General features: G+C 44.6%; 1 protein-coding gene across 1 annotated transcript; it reads left to right on the top strand.

Moving 5' to 3' along the window:
* Positions 1-571: 571 nt before the first annotated feature.
* mcm2 (minichromosome maintenance complex component 2) lies at positions 572-19,427 on the top strand. Its single transcript, XM_083661879.1, has 20 exons — positions 572-596; positions 1,916-2,115; positions 2,738-2,910; positions 3,574-3,701; positions 3,821-3,959; positions 5,219-5,316; positions 5,800-5,921; positions 6,506-6,713; positions 7,308-7,442; positions 7,714-7,905; positions 8,676-8,769; positions 9,288-9,366; positions 11,831-12,002; positions 12,804-12,930; positions 13,082-13,194; positions 13,848-14,015; positions 14,808-14,882; positions 16,866-17,048; positions 17,394-17,549; positions 18,106-19,427. The coding sequence occupies exons 1-20, from the start codon at positions 591-593 to the stop codon at positions 18,214-18,216; spliced, it is 2,679 nt and encodes an 892-aa protein (XP_083518005.1). The 5' UTR covers positions 572-590; the 3' UTR covers positions 18,217-19,427.
* The last annotated feature ends 269 nt before the right edge of the window (positions 19,428-19,696 follow it).

Raw genomic sequence — 19,696 nt, 5'->3', positions numbered from 1 at the left:
TCCATAAGAGAGATGAGCTTCTTCTCAGTACTAACCGGAGCCTCATCTCCAGTTTATATATTCGTGGTAATATCATCCATACATACAGAGTAATGCGTATTCTGTCAGTTCTGTTGGTCAATTACAGTTGTAAACTATACTAATCAAAGGAAGAAATCGGTAATACCCATCATACCTCCGACCGTTCAAGAATATTTACACACACTGGCCGCCATCATGTCCGACGAAAAATGAGTCCGTTCCGGTGTGCGAGCGAGCGGCGTAACGACACAGCGCAACCACGCTAGAGGGGTGGGCTTGTTTTGAACTACGATCCGCACCGTTTAAATTCACAGGCTTTACCATCTACCCAGCTGAACAAACTCCACTCGCTCTGTGCTTAAAACCAAACGCATTGCACACCCAGGTCCCGCCCTCTAAACCGCACTGGCAAATGAAGAAGCGTAACGTCAGTCGTTCTCGTTGAATATTCATGAGTTTTCGCGGGCTTTGTGAATCACGTGGTCGTTTCGCGCGAAAAGTGAGCCCCGCCTGCCCCCGTAGGAAGAAGTTGTTGCTTGGAAGAGGCAGAGAAAGGCAGACGTGAAACAATGGCGGTGAGTGAAAATGATAAAATACACACAGAAACATGACATTTTGAACTTTTATTTCGTCAGTGAAAGAAGTCAACGTCACGTTTGATCCGAGAATCCTCTCTGTGTTGATTTTCCTGCTACGAACAAAGTTTGACATTTTGCACTTTAGTGTTCATCACAACACTGACAGAGGACCAGGGTGGCATTAGCGTCAATTCCCTGATCAGACGATTGAGGTTGCTTTGGAACACTGCACTGATAATGCATTTGTTACTGTATTTTGCACCAGTGAAGCTCGTTGACAAGAATAGTTAACGTTACGTTAGGTCTGTCATCTTCTATTCACCATCACCAACAGTTGCCATGCGGCTATTGTGCTGCTTTTGCTATGATGAAGTTGCACTAAATGTAACGTTAATGTTCTTCATGACGTCCAAAATTACATAACAAATGACGCTACTCACTTCAGAGTACGACTACCAGGGTTTATTTGAGCACTCACCACATGGCCCCCTAGCTCTGGCTAATAGGCCTACACAGTGGTTTTCAAAGTCTGAGACCGTGGGCCTCCCCAAAGACAAATATTGGAAAAAGGAGGCCCCCTGGCTCAATTCCTGGATGCCTATATAGGGATCATGATTATGTTGTTTGACCCTCATAGACCATCAACAACTGAGCTAAGATAGCCTGATACTGCTGTTTGACATACTTCAGATTACACCAAATAGATAAAAAAAAAATGTCTGTCTGAAGGCATTTGTTTGTTTCTGACTTTGAAAACTGTCAATTTTCCGTAAACTACTGTATCTCTGAACTATCTCTTTCACAAAATCACACACATTTAGGCTATTCTATGAGATCTCCTTAATAACTAATGTCATATTTTTTCACTTCCATTCACTGAGCCTCCCCTGAAACTTCTTGGAGCCCCCCTGGGAAGCCCGCTTCCCACTTTGAAAACCTGTGCTATATTATGGTCTTTTTGTTATTGTTTGTAATAATATTAATAATAATATTAAGATAATAAGATAATAATAATACTTCATCATAATCATCTCCATTCCTCCATGATTGAGTACATGCAAGCCCCTGTTTGTACAAAAGTTGCTCTTGTCAGAGTAACTGTGGGTGACAGAATGATCACACACACACACACACACACACACACACACACACACACACACACTCTGATAGCAAGCTGGATTTTAGTAGCTATTGAATGATACATTTACAGGCAATATATAGTTTATCTTCCCAAAATGGGGTGTATAGTGTTTTGGAAGTGAACTCTTCAAATCCAGAGTAATAATCCTGGTCCGTTGCTTGCCTCTGTCCGGCAGGATTCCTCAGAGTCGTTCCACATTGCCACCAGCCCCACGCGAGGCTCCAGGAGGGGAGACATGACCTCCAGCCCTGGGCGAGACCTGCCGCCCTTCGAGGATGAGTCGGAGGGCCTGCTGGACGAGGGGCCGGTGCCCGGAGAGGAGGAGGAGGAGGAGGACGGGGATGGAGAGGAACTCATCGGAGACGGGATGGAGAGGTAAGGACCGGGGCGGTGGGGGGTGTTTGAATTTGAACTAGACTGCTCCCATTCGTTTCTGGCGTGCTTCTTCATCTTTTCATATTTTTTATTCTTGTGCTTTTTGTGTTCCTGATCACATCTAAGAATTAATTGTTACTATTGTTATTATCTAAATGCTCCTGGCTGGTCAATGGGAGAGCTTGTTCTGAACCTTTATTTTGAAAAGGGTCCTTGACTTGAAGATGAGAATGATTGGTTTGTAGATAAACGGGAGGTTATGTTTTTAATCATTTTTGGCATCAAACGAGAATTCAAATTTGGACTTTAAGGTCTTATTTGTTGTATCTGTGACAATAAGTGAATAAAAGCAACTGGATGATTCAGGTCTTTTTGGTCTATCAACATGTTGTAACACTATTTGTCCAGCAGATGGCGAGATGGGTCTATTTTAAAACTTCAAATCTGTAAACTCTATATTCTTGATGTCAAAGCTGGATCAAAATGTGAAAATCAATAAGATCGGTCTGATTCTGGATCGTAAGAAGGATTAGGAAATCTGTACAAAAATGATTCATATTCAAGTTTTTCTTTTTTTTTAACTGCCGTGCCAACTCTCCCTCCTTCCCCTCTCTCTGTTCAGGGATTACCGTCCCATCGCGGCGTTGGATCAGTACGAGGCGGAGGGCCTGGACCTGGATGACGAGGACCTGTCGGAGCTGTCGCCCGGGGCCCGGGCCGCCGCTGAGGAGGCCATGAGTAGGAGGGACAGAGAGCAGGGCATCAGCGGACGCCTCCGGAGGGGACTGCTCTACGGTGAGGAGGCGATCGATTGAATTGATTTATTTCATATTTCTTTTTAAGAAGTAGTGCAGTTCTGCCAAGGTGTGGCCTGCATAAGAGGAAAAAACCAGGATCACACAAAGCCCAGAGGGGGGGGGGGGGGGTGCAAGATGACAGAATTTACATAAAAATAACAACATAATTTACAAAGACACAAAAACAATAAAATAATACAGCTCTGTAAGTTATTCACTGTATACAGCCTCAAACACAACCTCAGTGATTCGTTGGACAATTAGGCCCTACTCACCTCACTGTTCACACAAGAACACAAATACACTCTTGAAGCGAAATAAATCCAAAACCAACGAGTTAATTATTAACATTTTTACTTCAATGTTGAACAGTCATTTCTTAGACATGAGATTTCTTTTAGCCTTTTAGTCATACAGAGTATTGAAAGATATTCCATATTCCAGACTGAAATGCTATAACAGAAGTGGAGTACTGGCCAGAATGACATGAACATTTGGACACTTATTCAGCGGGTATCTTGCATGTTGCGTTCAGGTGCACTGTAATTTTTTATTTAAAAATGTTTTCCCCAATTCCAGCACGGGCCATTTGACTAGGGGTGGCCTACACCTTCTTATCCAGTCATATCATTCATTTATTCTGATGTTGGTGTTTTTTCAGACAGCGAAGATGAGGATGACGAGCGGCCGGCTGCCCGGCGAAGGCGTGTGGCGGAGCGGGCTGCAGAGGGCGGTGAGGGAGACGACGAGGAAATGATCGAGAGCATTGAGAACCTGGAGGACATGAAGGTTCCTACTGCTAATACTATTCTCTGTAGAATGTAGTGATGTATAGCACTCTGAACTGTAGCGGTTGGAGAGAGATTCACTCCGTTAACTTTGTCCCGTGTCCCTCCCCGTCCGTGCAGGGTCACTCGGTGAGGGAGTGGGTCTCCATGGCGGCTCCCAGGCTGGAGATCTACCATCGCTTCAAGAACTTCCTCAGGACCCACGTGGACGAGAACGGCCACAACGTCTTCAAGGAGAAGATCAGCGACATGTGCAAAGGTAGCTCCACTCACGACACCACCCACCGAAATGTCAGAAACTGCACCGTGAAGTGAAATTAAATAATAAACATAATTTTGTAATTAGGGCTTTTTAATTTTTATTTCCCTTGTTTTACGCTGTTGTCTTTTAGATTCCCTTAATTATCCTATCAGTCAAAATTTTTCTTTTTCTTTTCTGGCTTGGTCAAATTACTCACCACACCTCTTCTTTCTCATCGGTTCAGTTCTCTGTTTTATCACTCTACCCTTACACCAAACTGGGCAAAAGAAGCCTAAACTAAACGAATATGTGTATGCAAACACAACTGAAATATGGTTAAAAGCATTTGCTGATCAATCATTAGCCGTCATTTCATCATGGACACCTTGCAAATGATTTTTCGTGATTGAACCATGTTATGGTGCGTCGCTGACCTCAGGACTGTTACTAACTTGCATCCTAACCTGTGCTTCAGAGAACAAGGAGAGTCTGGTTGTGACGTCAGGACTGTAAAGCGTCTGGCATACTCTTCGCGCACGCGCTGGAGGCGGTGCTCCGCGGAGGGCGCGCGCACTCTGCGCGGGCCAAAACAGAACATAGTCAGTGCGCAGCTCGCTCCTCCCACCCCCCTCCTCCTGTGGAAGCTCCAGGGGAAAATGGCGGCGATTAGTGCCAGGCAGTCTGAATGAAATTTAATGTAACGTTCCCAATTCTATGTATTCAATTCTAAAAAACGACCCTCAACACACAACTAGTTCGTTATAATCTAACGTCATGCTTTGAAGGCGACTTTACGACGATGAGGACGGTGAGGACTCAATCACAGCAGATATCCGCTGATAGCCTACCACGGAGATCTCACAGGCACAGGCAGCTTCCTCAGCTCCGAGTGTGCTGGCGACTTCTCGCCAGGAATTGGTGGACTTCTGCTGGTCCTTGTGGTCTCTCCGTGTTGTGTCATAGAGATGCGGGTAGAGGCGGACTTGCTCTGACAGTCTTCCCTCAAAAGCGTCCATGTTGACAATGTGCCAAAACCCGACGCGCTGATAGAAAAATCTCCATGGACGCGCCGCGCCGCGCTCAGGCCTCGCCCCCCGACACGCCCCGTGCGATGACGTCAAAATCGCCACACGCCCTATGCGCTTGGCTGGGCGCGAAGACTATGCCAAAGGCTTTACTAGCTTGCCTTGCATCCTAACCTGTGCTTCAGAGAACAAGGAGAGTCTGGTTGTGACGTCAGGACTGTTTACTAACTTGCATCCTAACCTGTGCTTCAGAGAACAAGGAGAGTGTGGTTGTGAACTATGAAGACCTGGCAGCCAGAGAGCACGTCCTGGCCTACTTCCTCCCCGAGGCTCCCACTGAGATGCTCAAGGTGAGTGTGCCGTCTTTCTCCTCGTTAGTGAATCGTAATGAACATCTCCCGCGAGACCGTTTAACCTGGTAGTCCCGTTTTCATCTAGAGCTTAATTTATCCATATCCTTATCCATATACATTTTGTTGCCAAACCTAGATGATGACCGAGTTTCCCCTCAGAGATCACAATCATTCCTCTGACCTCACCATGTCTTGTCCACCACCGTCGACCCTGAATTGTACAACTACTTTGTAATGTGTCCGTGCTGATTTAACCAGGTCCTTGTCCATCTATTGTACTCGATTAGTAAAAGCAATTCTGATCAGCAGCATTTTGTCAAAATCACATGGAGTGTATAATATTATGCTGTGGCCTGTGAGGGGTTTCCCCTCTTTAAAATGCAAACAATGAAATCAAACTGGAGTATTATCAGAAGCAGCTACCTGCTCCTGGCCGTGATGTGAAGGTGATGTGAGCCGTTGGTTGGTTCTCTCTGCCAGGTGTTTGACGAGGCGGCTAAAGAAGTGGTGCTGGCCATGTACCCCAAATATGACCGCATCGCCCAGGAGATCCACGTCCGCATCTGCAACCTGCCGCTGGTCGAGGAGCTGCGCTCGCTCAGGTAACACGCACGCACGCACACACACACACACACACACACACACTCTCTCATTCTCTGACGGTCTTTGTGGCTCCTAAGACAGTGGTGCCCAAACTGGGGGGGGTCCTTAGCTAAGTGAGAATTAGTTTAATTTCAGTGATGCTGTGGATTCCATATTATTTCCTGTCAGTAATAACAATAATCAACTTGACTCATATAGCCCGTATATAAAAGCAGATTTTACAAAGTGTTCTACAAAAATGCATTAATACAAGGAAAAGCACCATGTACTGTATAAAATCAGCGATGCAAACTAGTCACCTTTAGGCGACAGCCACCTTTTTGATCACACAAAAGGGCTCTTAGGTGAAGGGCGGTGATTTCTGATTGATTTCTTTTGTCTGCCCTGGTATCTGTCAGCTTTTTCACTCTCCATTGCTTTCCTGAATATAGTTATGCACACGAGGAAACGCAATCTCCACTGAGTGCTCAATTGCACACAAATATAAATTCAAACAAAATCATCCTGTAAAACCACAATAGCACACACATCAAAACAAATCACCACAACTACAAAGTCCCCTCTTTGCCATCTTCCTCCTCAGGCAACTCCATCTGAACCAGCTGATCCGGACCAGCGGCGTGGTGACCAGCTGCACCGGCGTGCTGCCCCAGCTGGGCATGGTCAAGTACAACTGTAACAAGTGTAACTTCGTCCTGGGGCCGTTCTTCCAGTCCCAGAACCAGGAGGTGAAGCCGGGCTCCTGTCCCGAGTGTCAGTCCCTGGGGCCTTTTGAGATCAACATGGAGCAGGTGAGAGGAACACGCTTCTGTAGGTTTAGATCAGTCATTCCCCAAAGCACTGGCTCGGGACCCACAGGTAGGTCGCAGGGGATTTTATTTGGGTCGCCAAATAAATTGAGCTGAATTTCTTCCATTTTGTTTTATTATATGAGTATTGTTTTACTGACGAGAGGAATAAAGCAAGAGCCTGTTGATTCTGCCTTAAAGCACTTATTTTGTCTCATTTATAAACTATTTAATATGTTTTGTGTTGTGACGTATCAAATTGTATATCTCTTTGAAATGGCTACTTAAGTTTACCTCTTTACCTCTTCAAGATAATAATAATAAGGTGATGCGGAAATGGGAATAAAAAGTTGGGAATCTTCATTTATGCACAAATTCGCTCTTCTCATGATTTATACATGAGGCTTGTTGTGATTTGGGTGACCGTGATGGTTTGCTATTTTTTTACAAAAAAGTGGCGCCCCCGAGAAAAAAAGTTTGGGGAACACCGGTTTAGATGATGCTTTCTCATCCGGCAGCGAGGGGGTTCCAATGACGATGACCAATGATCTCTCTCCTTGTCCTTGTGTGAATTAACCAATCATCTCCCACCTACAGACAGTGTACCAGAACTACCAGCGAATCACCATCCAGGAAAGCCCCGGCAAGGTGGCCGCCGGGCGCCTCCCGCGCTCCAAAGATGCCATCCTATTGGCCGACCTGGTGGACAAGTGCAAGCCGGGAGACGAGATTGTGAGTTGACTTCAATCCTTTTGCTCCAATTTTTAGAAAACAGTTGAAATATTTTTTACTAAAAGACAGATCCCCCAAAAACAACAAATTAAAACGGTCATAATGTAGTATATAAAAAAATAAATAAACATACATTCTCTGGCCATATGCGTAGTATTTTGTGAATAAATAATGGGGGGCCCAAAGCCACCCTCAATGCACAGGACTCATAGTTCTTAGCTACGGCCCTGACCCCGTAATGTCCGACCCCCCCCCCCCCCCCCCCATACAGGAGCTAACGGGCATCTACCACAACAACTACGACGGCTCTCTGAACATGGCCAACGGCTTCCCGGTGTTCGCCACCGTCATCCTGGCCAATCACATCGCCCGGCGAGACGAGGGCGTGGCCGTGGCCGAACTGACGGATGAAGACGTCAAGGCCATCGTCACCCTGTCCAAGGATGAGCGCATCGGAGAGAGGGTGAGGGAGGCACACACACACACACACACACACATACACACACACACACACACACACGCGTGCGCGTACATTTTCACATGTATGGAAAGACTGTCAGGGCTGAAAACTCACTCCATGTGATACATTTTGGGTCCCGTCTAGGGCTGGGCAATATATCGCGATATTTTATTTCCCGATATTGTATCGATACTTGGACGCCAAGTATCGCGATAAAAAAAATTGCAGGCCATGCCATGCTAGGCCTCTGCATCTGGTGATTCCCACCCCTAATCGATACTGTATCGATATTTCCCATATCGATGCGTTCAGTAACACTCAACACTCAGTAGTTTTGACTAAATTTGTCCACTAACTTATCAGTATAAAGTGATGTACATATTATTACACTACCTGGGTGGTACGCAGTGTGTTGTATCTTTATTTATTATATATATATATAATATATTTATTATTTAATTTTGAGTCAATTCTGTGACCCAAGTATCGTGATACGCATCGTATCGTGAGATCCTTGCCAATACCCAGCCCTAGTCCCGTCAGGGCTGACAACTCACTCCTTTTTTGTAATCCGCCAGCCGCTTGAATCATTTTACCCTCCCAACTACATTTTTAGAATGGAACAGGATCAGGATTGAGTAATGAAGTAAGCTAAAATACCAGCCACAGACAAACTCTGACAGCATTTGTTCCATGGTTTCTGTTAATCCCCGCCCACCTTGTCCTAATAATCTCTGTTCATGAGCGTCCCTCATTTTCTGTCCCGTCTGTAGATCTTTGCCAGCATTGGACCGTCCATCTACGGCCATGAGGACATCAAGAGAGGCTTGGCCCTGGCTCTGTTTGGAGGAGAGGCCAAAAACCCAGGTAGACGATTCAACTTCTGGCTTTAAGTCTGTCCTCGAAAAACTATTTTTCTCATTGATTGATCGATTGATTGATTGATTGATTGATTGATTGTAAAAGAATCCTAACATGTAAATGTGAGAGCACTTCTTTACAACATGGTCCCTGATGTTATAAAAACAGGAGGACAGAGAGTAACACAACATGCAATAAGTTGAAACAAGTAGCTAAATCCAAAGACAGTATTAGGATTAAAAAAAAAAACAATAGTAGACATAATAGCATTATACTCCCTATCCTAGTATCTTCCCCTTTTATTCAAAATCACTACGTGTTAAAATGCCATCGTACAAATACAAAAACATAGGAAAAAGAAATAGGCTCACAGGATCTGCCTGTCGTGAACTCATCTGGCCATCTTTACCCCAGAGATGAACTCTGACCTGCTTCACATTTTATTCTGTGATCTCACTCTGGACTTTCGCTCTGTAGACAGGAAGTGATTCTAAGCTAAGCCCCGCCCACTTCCTGTCTTTAAGGTGGGAAACACAAAGTGCGTGGAGACATCAACGTCCTGCTGTGTGGAGACCCGGGAACCGCCAAGTCCCAGTTCCTCAAGTACGTACCCGAAGACTACCAAATACCAAGACGCATTATCAAGCCCAAAACCCATCAGATGCCATTTGACATTTTCATCATTTCCTCGCCACTTTCAATCATTTGTCACATGAAGAAAAGAAAATGTCGTTAATGTTTTTGAGGCTACTGCCGTAATTTCATTCATCCCACTGACAGATTTCTTTCAATGCACGTGCGACATACAGTACCGTAAATTCCGGACTATAAGGCGCACCGGTGTATAAGCCGCACCTGCAAAGTTGACTGTTTTTTACATATATAAGCCGCACCGGACTATAAGCCGCGGGTGTTTTAACTCATTGAATGCCAATGACGACAGCTGTCGTCAATTCAAATACTGACGTAGAGTGCCAAAGACGACGATTGTCGTCAATTGCGTTTTTTGACGGGGGGGGGTCCATCGAAGCCAGATCTATGTCCTGTAACATTTTGGGACATGTTGAATGTCTATAACCTATTTTACCGAGCCATTAGGTGGCGACAGTGCTCTCCAGATGACAGAAGTGTCAAGGAATACAGCCTGACAAAGCCGTGATCAAAGACAAACCGCGCTCATTGCTGTTGGCAAGCAGCCCAGAGCCATCATGTAGATGGCTCTGGGCTGCTTGCCAATAGCAATCAATCCGCGCACACACTGCAGCTCCTCTGCCTGTCTGTCTGTCTGCATAGTTTCTTCACACGAGTACCCCATAGAAAGGCAGCACCCAACGCTGAAGGGCCAACCATTACCTGCAGTCGCGTTGGGCATTTCCTCATTGCTGCTGTGAGCTGCCAGGAGAAAACAGAGGCTCCGAATAGACTTTGTGCGTGTGGGGAGGAGTTGGCAGCTGACTCGGGGAGAGGCGGGGAGAGGGGGGGGGGCAGGGGGGTGGGGCGCGCATGCACCACAGAACTAAACCAGGTCACATCATCAGAAGATATTATCTAGAGTCAGTGAATGTGCTTGAAATAATGCATTTCACAAAAGGCTGAATATCTCAGCTTCCTGATAGAAAAGCATATTTTTGCTGTTTTTGACCTATCTTCTCCGGCTGATAACTAAAGAACGGAAAATGGTATCAATAAACTTTTTTTTGCTGATGATACAATAGAGTCTCCTTGTTCTTTTTGCGTGTTCGGTGTTTACATAGTAATATCACACAATATTCTGTGGGCCTCGAGAAATCACTGAAAACGCTCTGAAACTCTGGCACTGGGAGCGTCCGTTCTCCAAAAGTGGCTGGCACTCAATGAGTTAATGGTATTTTTTTTTTTTTTTTTTTTTTTTTTTTTATTGTGTTTTAATGTTTAATTACCATATGTAAGGGTTCATGCACAGAGGGGATTGTCGGGAAAGAGATGGCTGTTTGAGGAAGCTCCCATTTATTAACATTTCAACAAAACAACATAACACAACACCACCTGTGTTGTTTTTTACAGTGCACACAGTGTCCGCGGTGTGGTGAAAAGAGGGCAAGAGAGGAAATTAAAACAGAAGTGGATTTATAGTTAGAAAGAGTGCTAAAAAAGAGAGATTTTTTTTTTTTTTTTGAAGAAATCCATAGATAAGCCGCACCGTTATATAAGCCGCAGGGGCCAAAAAAGGCCAAAAAACGGGAAAAAAGGTGCGGCTTATAGTCCGGAATTTACGGTATATATATCACACCGTACAGTAGGGCTGTGCCGATTCACTTATCTCCCGATTCGATACTATCACGATACTTTGGTGCCGATTCGATATATATTGCGATTCACGATTATTGCGATTCTACGATTATTGCGATTCGATATTACGATTTATTGCGATTTTTGTTTATTTTTTTCTTTTCTTTTTTCAGTTTGTTTGCTTTTTTACACTAGATTAGAACATGGGAAAAGTTGAATCATACACTAGAGACTGTATATTATATATCATGAGTAGGGCTGGGCGATATAGTTAAAAACAGGGGCGGACTGGGATCATAATTCAGGCCGGGCATTAGATACCAAGCAGGCCAGGCCGATATGGGCCAACGCGCGTGAAATTTGGGCCGTTTGAAGCCAGATTTGGGCCGTTTGAAGTCCAATTTTACAATGAGATGCACCCACTTTAACCCTGAAGTGTAATTATTACTTCAGACTAACTAATAAAGTAATAAAACCACTAGTAAACCAGTAGGCGGCGCCTAGCCTGCTGTTCAGTGAGTGGCCTGACTGCAAGCACCAAAAAAAAAAAAATTTTTTTTTTTTTTTTTTTTTTTTTTTTTTTAATTTGCGATTATCGATTCTGGAATAAAAGATCGATCCAAAAAATCGTGACATTAAAAATCGCGATACTTAGGTGAATCGATTTTTTCTCCCACCCCTACCGTACAGCCTGGCATTTAGCGTGTAAGGTGAGCCCTAGAAGGTTAGAAGTTTAACAAAATAACAGATACATGCAAAATGTGAAAAATCTCAATTTGTTTTGTCTTTCCGCGCGCAGGTACGTGGAGAAGGTGTCGAGCCGGGCGGTGTTCACCACAGGGCAGGGGGCGTCGGCCGTGGGTCTGACCGCCTACGTGCAGAGACACCCGGTGACCCGCGAGTGGACGCTGGAGGCCGGGGCGCTGGTGCTGGCCGACCGCGGCGTCTGCCTCATCGACGAGTTCGACAAGGTTAGCCCGCACAGACGCACAGTCGCACACACCGTGAAGTGTTTTAACACAGACGCACACACCATGAAGTGTTTTAACACAGACGCACACAGCCCTGAAGTGTTTTAACACAGACGCACACAGCCCTGAAGTAGAGTTTGTGTTTGTGGGTTATTGAGCAGTGTCCAAGTAATAGTAGCAAGTGAATTGTTTGACAATTTAGCTGTGATGTAGACAGGAGCGGTAGGGATGAAGCTGTGGGGAACACACACACACATGCGCGCGCACACACACACACACACACACACACACACAAACTCTCTCTCTTAACCAAGGTTATTATAGTTAACTAAAACTAGGTGTGAAACATTTTAGTTAACTGAAATAGAAATAAAAAATAGACTTTAGAAAACAAAAATTAACTGATATGATACTTTAAAAAGCAAAATAAAATAGAAATTTATAGTTTTAGTCTGTCAATTTGGTCAAATGTGTCAACACAACAAGCATGAGGAGGCATTGGTGCAAATGACTGAGCCAACTGCCTTCACAAAGTGTTGTTTGTATTGTAATACCTATTCTGAACTTCTTCAATTTCGCCCCTGACAAACACGCCTAAGTTATAATAAAAATTAAACTAAAACTAACACTCAAGACTATTGAACACTAAACTAAAACTAAACATTTTTAAACAATACAAACTAAATGGAATGAGCAAACCTCCTCTGGAAAGTAACAAACTAAACGGAATTGAAAAGAAAAAAGAAATAAAAACGAATGCAACTCTGAACTCTGCTCCTAACCCCGCCCCCTCTCTGTCAGATGAATGATGCAGACAGGACCAGTATCCACGAGGCCATGGAGCAGCAGAGCATCTCCATCTCCAAAGCCGGCATCGTCACCTCGCTGCAGGCCCGCTGCACCATCATCGCTGCTTCTAACCCTATCGGTAGGGTGTGTGTGTGTGTGTGTGTGTGTGTGTGTGTGAAGGGGGGGGGAAGTGGTGAAGAGTGTGTGTTGGTTAATTGCTTTGAGGGTTTGGTCAGCATGGTGAGTGTGTTAAGGTCATGAGTAACAGGCAGCGGTGTTGCCCCCTGCAGGCGGCCGGTACGACCCCTCCCTCACCTTCTCTGAGAACGTGGACCTGACCGAGCCTATCGTGTCGCGTTTCGACGTGCTGTGTGTGGTCCGAGACACCGTCGACCCCGTGCAGGTAGAAACACACACTCTCTCTCACTCACACACACACACACACACACACACACACACACACACACACACACACCTCTTCAAGTGACCCTCTGACGGATTGTAGCGTAGACAGCAGGGTTTGTGTGCTTAGCTTTGTTAGGTCTGGGCCATATGGACAAAAAAAAAATAGGACAATATTGGTGCTTTCACAACATGTACACAATGAGATTTTTTTTATAAATAATCATCAGTAATGTGGATATAATGACTAAGTGGGTTAAAGGCAAATAATAGAAAAAGTTGAAAAACTAACAGTCTGGTAAGTTCAGAAAATTACATTACCGTACTTGACTGTAATGCAGTCTTTAAAACCCTGCGTGGTAGCCCGCCGCCATCGGTGTGTGAATGGGTGAATGTACCTACTGATTGTAAAGCGCTTTGGATAAAAGCGCTATATAAATGCAGGCCATTTACCATTTACTACCCTTTTACTGCCAAATCCAGTTATGTTTTATACATGTATATTATATTAGTTGGTTAGTTATATAGTTGCTTCAAATCCCAACTGAATTACTGGTAAACAAAATATTTCATTAAAAGGGAATGCAGCAAGATAACAGCGCGCGCTCACTCCTCTCTCATCCTGTCTTGTGATTGGTTGTTTTTCCCAACCAGGACGAGATGTTGGCGCGCTTCGTGGTGGGCTCCCACATCAAGCATCACCCGAGCAACAAGGAGGGCGGCGCCGCCGGCCTGGAGGAAGTGGTTCTGCCCAACACCTCGGACGCCCCGCCCATCCCCCAGGATCTCCTCAGGAAGTACATCATGTACGCCAAGGAGCGGGTACGAACACACACACACACACACACACACACACACACACACACACACACACACACACACACACACACACACACACACACACACACACACACACACACACATTCACTCACTCACAAACTCATATTTTTAGTTAACCCATTGATACCTGATGCAGCATTTGCGTGTATATCCCTCATTTGTGTGCGTATCCCTTTAAGACGGCGAACCGCGTTAACGCAGTTCGCGGTCTTAAAGGGATACACACACAAATGATGCATCAGGTATCAATGGGTTAGATGCATCAACATATCTCAAGTGACACTTTGTAAATGGGGTGCTGCTCTTGTGGGGACTGACTGTCTGTGTGTATTGTATTTATTATAATTATATAATTTTTGTTCCAAAATGAGTCAGTCAATTGAAAAAAGAAGCACTTACTCTTAAAAGATGGCAGAAACAAATCGTGGTACTTTTTAAAGGACAGTAGACTGGATCTCTATATTTTATAGATATTTGAATGATGAGCAACAACAAAAAACCACCCAAAATTGATATATTTACTATGGTTATTTATGGCTTCTTCACCCGAGGGCATTTGAGATCATTATTTATGGTGGAGTTATGGTATTTATGTCGTGCCAGAGTTTTTATGCTGGTTGCCAATCAGGCAAAAGCTTTACTGCACTGAACTGTAGCTGTGTTGTGCCAGAAAGCATTCTTCCTTCAGCAGGCTGTAGTAAGACCAGACCAGGCTGTGACACATTCTTCTGTAGCCCAGCAGATGTTTAAAAGGTTGAGTGTTCTTGTTTGCAGGTGCGTCCCAAACTCAACCAGATGGACCAGGACAAGGTGGCTCGCATCTACAGCGAGCTCCGCAAAGAGTCCATGGTGAGTTGTCCGTGCCATGGGGTTTACCTCATTGCCTCGTCCCTATTGGCTGATTGTTTTCTCCCGTTGCCCATTTAAACTACCGTAAATTCCGGACTATAAGGCGCACCGGTCTATAAGCCGCACCTTCAAAGGTGACTATTTTTTTCTTATATAAGCCGCACCGGACTATAAGCCGCGGGTGTTTTAATGGTATTTTTTGTTTTTTTTACAGTGCACACAGTGTCCGCGGTGTGGTGAAAAGAGGGCAAGAGAGGAAATTAAAACAGAAGTGGATTTATAGTTAGAAAGAGTGCTAAAGAAGAGAGAATTCCGTTTTTTATTTTTTTATTTTAGTTACTCACAGTACTATTGACCAGTCCAACTCAAAAGATATTCGGCAGTTTCACTTTGAGCTCTTGTTCCGCCGCTGTCCATCAATGGTTATGACGAGTCTCGCTGGGTACAGTACGCCAAAGCGATATCCATTGACTTTAACCTTTTCGATGATGCTGTTGTATGTTGCGCGTTTCTGTTGCACCAACGCGGAGAGGTCCTGCCGGACGAAAAAGCGCGTACCCTCCCAGGTGAGGGGCTTCTTCCCCGCAGCCTGGAGGATGAGTTGACGGTCGGGCCAGCGGAGTAGGCAGATGAAGATGGCCCTCGGTGGCAGGCCGGGGTCTGGACGTGGCCGAGGCGCCCGGTGTGCCCTGTCCACCTCTGGTGGTTTCTCGCCTTCCTTCAGGTCCAGGATGTAACACAGGATTTTGCCACGAAAGCGTCCATGTCACCAATCTCAGCTCCCTCTTTTACATTGATCAGGCGAATGTTATTTCTTTTACTCCTGCTGATTAAGTCATCAACCTGCGTGTGCAGCGTTTCGATGTTTTTGCATTTTATCCACTTTCGGACTCACTGTGTTGTTTTTGTCCTCCAGTGCGCTGATGCGCTTTTCCGCATTAGAAACTCTTCACGGTTGCATTATTTTCTTTAGTGAGTGAGTGGATGGACTTCTGCACGTTTTCAAACTTGTTTTCAAGCTGCTCAAACCTCTGAGCGATGTCGGACTTAATCGATAGTGTTTCACGGAGTAAAAGTTTAGCCCAAGCCGTGTATCTCCAGCCTCCAGCAGGTGAGTCATTTCCTCATTCATGGCGGTTCGTCTTTTTCTTTCTGCTTACCTGTGTTGTGTTGTGTTATGTTATGTTATGTTATGTTGTTAAAAGAGGGCAAGAGAGGAAATTAAAACAGAAGTGGATTTATAGTTAGAAAGAGTGCTAAAAAAGAGAGATTTTTTTTTTTTTTTTGGAAAAAATCCATAGATAAGCCGCACCGTTATATAAGCCGCAGGGGCCAAAAAAGGCCAAAAAACGGGAAAAAAGCCGCGGCTTATAGTCCGGAATTTACGGTAGTCCTATTACTTCTTGTATTATATGCCAGATGAAGGTCGGTTGACCAAAACGTCTTCATTTTGTTTAATAAAATCAAAAGTGAAGTCGGTGTGTGCGGGAGTCTTCTGCCAATATTTTTTGTTTAAAAGTAAAGCATCTTCAAGTCGCGACGAAATTATGTTTTTCGGGGTATTTTTGCGGACATAATTTGACACGGTTCCTGACTGTTGAAAAAGGATGTTGGGTCGTGACGTAACCCAGTGAGCGATATTTTGGAGGGCAACTGCCCCCACTGTCTAAAAAAATGGGTGCATTTACAAAATTCTATATAATAAATAGTAATTTATGCATAAGGTGGTTGCTAAAGCATAGTGTAAACAACAACAAAAAACAAGTGCCGTTTGTGTGAGGGTGTTCTTCGTCGTCTTCTGGCAACCAGCTTGCAGGTGCTGTGTGTGTGTTGGAAATGGAAATTAAATGAATTGAATGAAGTCTTGGGGGCAATGTTTGCCCCCTCGATCGTGGGTTTTAGGGCATTCTGAGATTTCTTGGGGCGTCTTGCCCCTTGGCCCTGGCACTTGATGTGAATCCCCCCCTCCTCCTCCCCCCCCAGGCCACAGGCAGCATCCCCATCACGGTGCGTCACATCGAGTCGATGATCCGCATGGCGGAGGCCCACGCCCGCATGCACCTGAGGGACTACGTGGTGGAGGACGACGTCAACATGGCCATCAGGGTCATGCTGGAGAGCTTCATCGACACGCAGAAGTTCAGCGTCATGAGGAGCATGAGGAAGGTGTGTGTGTGTGTGTGTCTTTGCACCTTCCTGCATACATTTGCATATTAATGAGGGAAAGTGATTTTCTTTTGATCTAGTATTAATGAATTAACTTAATTAATGACCTAATTAATACTACCAATGTGTCCGGACATTAAGCAGCTTGAGTGCCTGGTCGTTAGGAGGACTTTTTTTCTTCTTCTCGGTTGATGCTTCCTCTCTTCTGTGCTTAATTTCTGTATATGCAAATGAGCTTGAGTGTTCCAGCTGAACGTTGAACTGAAGATCAGTGTGACTGAAAGTCACTTGCAGGACTCAACCATTTGAACATTTCAGTAAGTCTGTCTGTCTGTCTGTCTCCAGACGTTCGCCCGCTACCTGGCGTTCCGCCGGGACAACAACGAACTGTTGCTGTTCATCCTGAAGCAGCTGGTGGCGGAGCAGGTGGCCTACCAGAGGAACCGCTACGGCGCGCAGAACGACTCCATCGAGATCCCGGAGAAAGACCTGCATGACAAGGTAGACCAAAAGACACGGGCACCCGTGGAGGAGGAGGAGCTCGGGTTCACGCTCGTAGCGCCGTGAAAACCCGCTAAAGTCATGTTTTAAGATGTATATAAAATACTCTACTTTAAATAATAATTTGTGTCTGAAGGTTTTTCTCATTAAAAAAAATTATCATCTTGTTAAAAAGCTTAAAATGACTTCCCCTCCTCCTGCCGCATTAAAAATTCCAAAGCAACCAATCAGGGTTATCTAGAATTCCTAGAACAGAAGTAGCCAATCACATCATACTGCAAGGGCTTTAACTGCTGAATACTGGACAGGGATTGGCTCCAGTACTTGTGATGTCACAAATCCTGCTAGCTGAAAATCGCCTTTTCAGTGAGCTCTGAGAAACTTTCACTTTCAGCAGACAGTATTGTGCACACAGCATTCTAGTCAGTCAAACTCGGCACATACAGTACATCATTCTGCACAGTGACGCTCAAAGAGGGGGTCTTTAAATATAAAAAAATATATGGATGCTATTGAAAGCTGTAACTATCTCCTCTCCTCCTCTCCTCTCCTCCAGGCCAGACAGATCAACATCCACAACCTGTCTGCCTTCTACGACAGCGACCTGTTCCGCTCCAACAAGTTCTCCCACGACATCAAGAAGAAACAGATCCTGCAGCAGTTCTAGATCATAAACCTCTTAATCCCCTTTTCTCCATCTTATTGTTTCCTGGACTATATTTCGGGGCTCGTGGGCGGGCCTGTTTTTTTGGCCGGCCGTATGGGAAGGAGATGTTTTCCTCATCCTGGACTCCCGGACTCTCAATTTCTCACGTTTGGGCTTTGAACCGGTTTGGAAATTGCTGAAAGAACAGCTGATGTAGAGGGGAAAATGCAGGGTGGGAGATTGCCGCTTAATGTCTGATCTGCAAACGTTCCAGATGTTTCCACCTCTAGACACAGACAATGCTGTGCGACGGTCACGGCCAGCTGGTATGTTCTCACTGTTCACGCACGCTTTGGTTATCTGTGCTGGTTTGTAAGCAAGATCCACTCTGCTGGCCGGTTAGTTATCCCCACAAAGAAACAGTTTGATTCCAAAATGAAAAGAATCGTTAACAGTTATGAAAGGGATTTATTGCAAAAATGTCAACGCAATTGATGGTTCTTATTAAAAGGAAGTAGGAAACCCAAACCTGTAGTTGAGAAAACAACACTATCTCCATATTTTAGATTTGGATGGTTAATGTCTGGTAACTTCTGCTACTGTTGTCCTGAGATTAGAATAGACAACTCTTTAGATCTATTTATGGAAGATCTATTGTCACAAACATCTCATCTTGTGGTTTTCTTCCTCCACCCTTGTCCCATGCCTCTCTCTGGATGTGCCTTCAGGGTTGGGCTGACTGTAAATAATTGTGCATGTTTGTCTCCGTGTCGTTGGAGAGACTAACTCGCTGACTAGGCACTTCTGTTACATGTCTTTCTGCTCAATGCAGCTGTGACGTTTGGATGTTCACAGCAGTCGGGGTCGATTCACTTTCATCTGAATTAAGAAGTGAATTTAGCAAAAACAAAAAAATCCCCCTGTATCAGTACTTGAATCGGTACTCGGGAGTGAGTGTCAATAAACAATGATACTTCTGAATTTAGATTAAGCGCACTAGTTTAAGAAAAGAAATGCAAGTCCAGTCAGATTTGAAAGTTGAACCCAGTTTGAAATCAAAGTTCAAAGCAAACCCTACTGGATTGGATAACAGAATGTAAATGAACCCCAAAACATGTATGGTGAATTGATCCTGACTGGCTCACACACATTGTAAAAAAAAAAGTCAGCGAAAATTATTTGTGATATTTTCTCCTGTTGGATTTTGGATCTGTGTTGATATTAAATGTGTTGTATTTGCTAAATGCTGTCTCCATGTATAGTTATTTTATCTCTACTTCTCATAACTGAACACATGTTTTTTTTTTACAGTCTATGGTTTTATCCTTTGTAAGTCACTTTGTTAAACTAGGCATCTTGTGCGCTCGATTCCTAGGCTCGCCCACCCTGCAGCTCGCATAAGCAACATCGGCTGCTGCGTGGCCTCGCCTGTTCTATAGGTGCGCGCGGGTGTTTGTGTTGCTCACAAAATGTTATAAGTTTACGTGCGAGCGGAGCGGGT

The sequence above is a fragment of the Poromitra crassiceps genome (genome assembly GCF_964638095.1).
Source record: "Poromitra crassiceps genome assembly, chromosome: 27".
NCBI classification, from domain to species: Eukaryota; Metazoa; Chordata; class Actinopteri; order Beryciformes; family Melamphaidae; genus Poromitra; species Poromitra crassiceps.
Note: the sequence above shows the minus strand (reverse complement) of the source record. Positions and strands in the feature narration are given on the sequence as shown.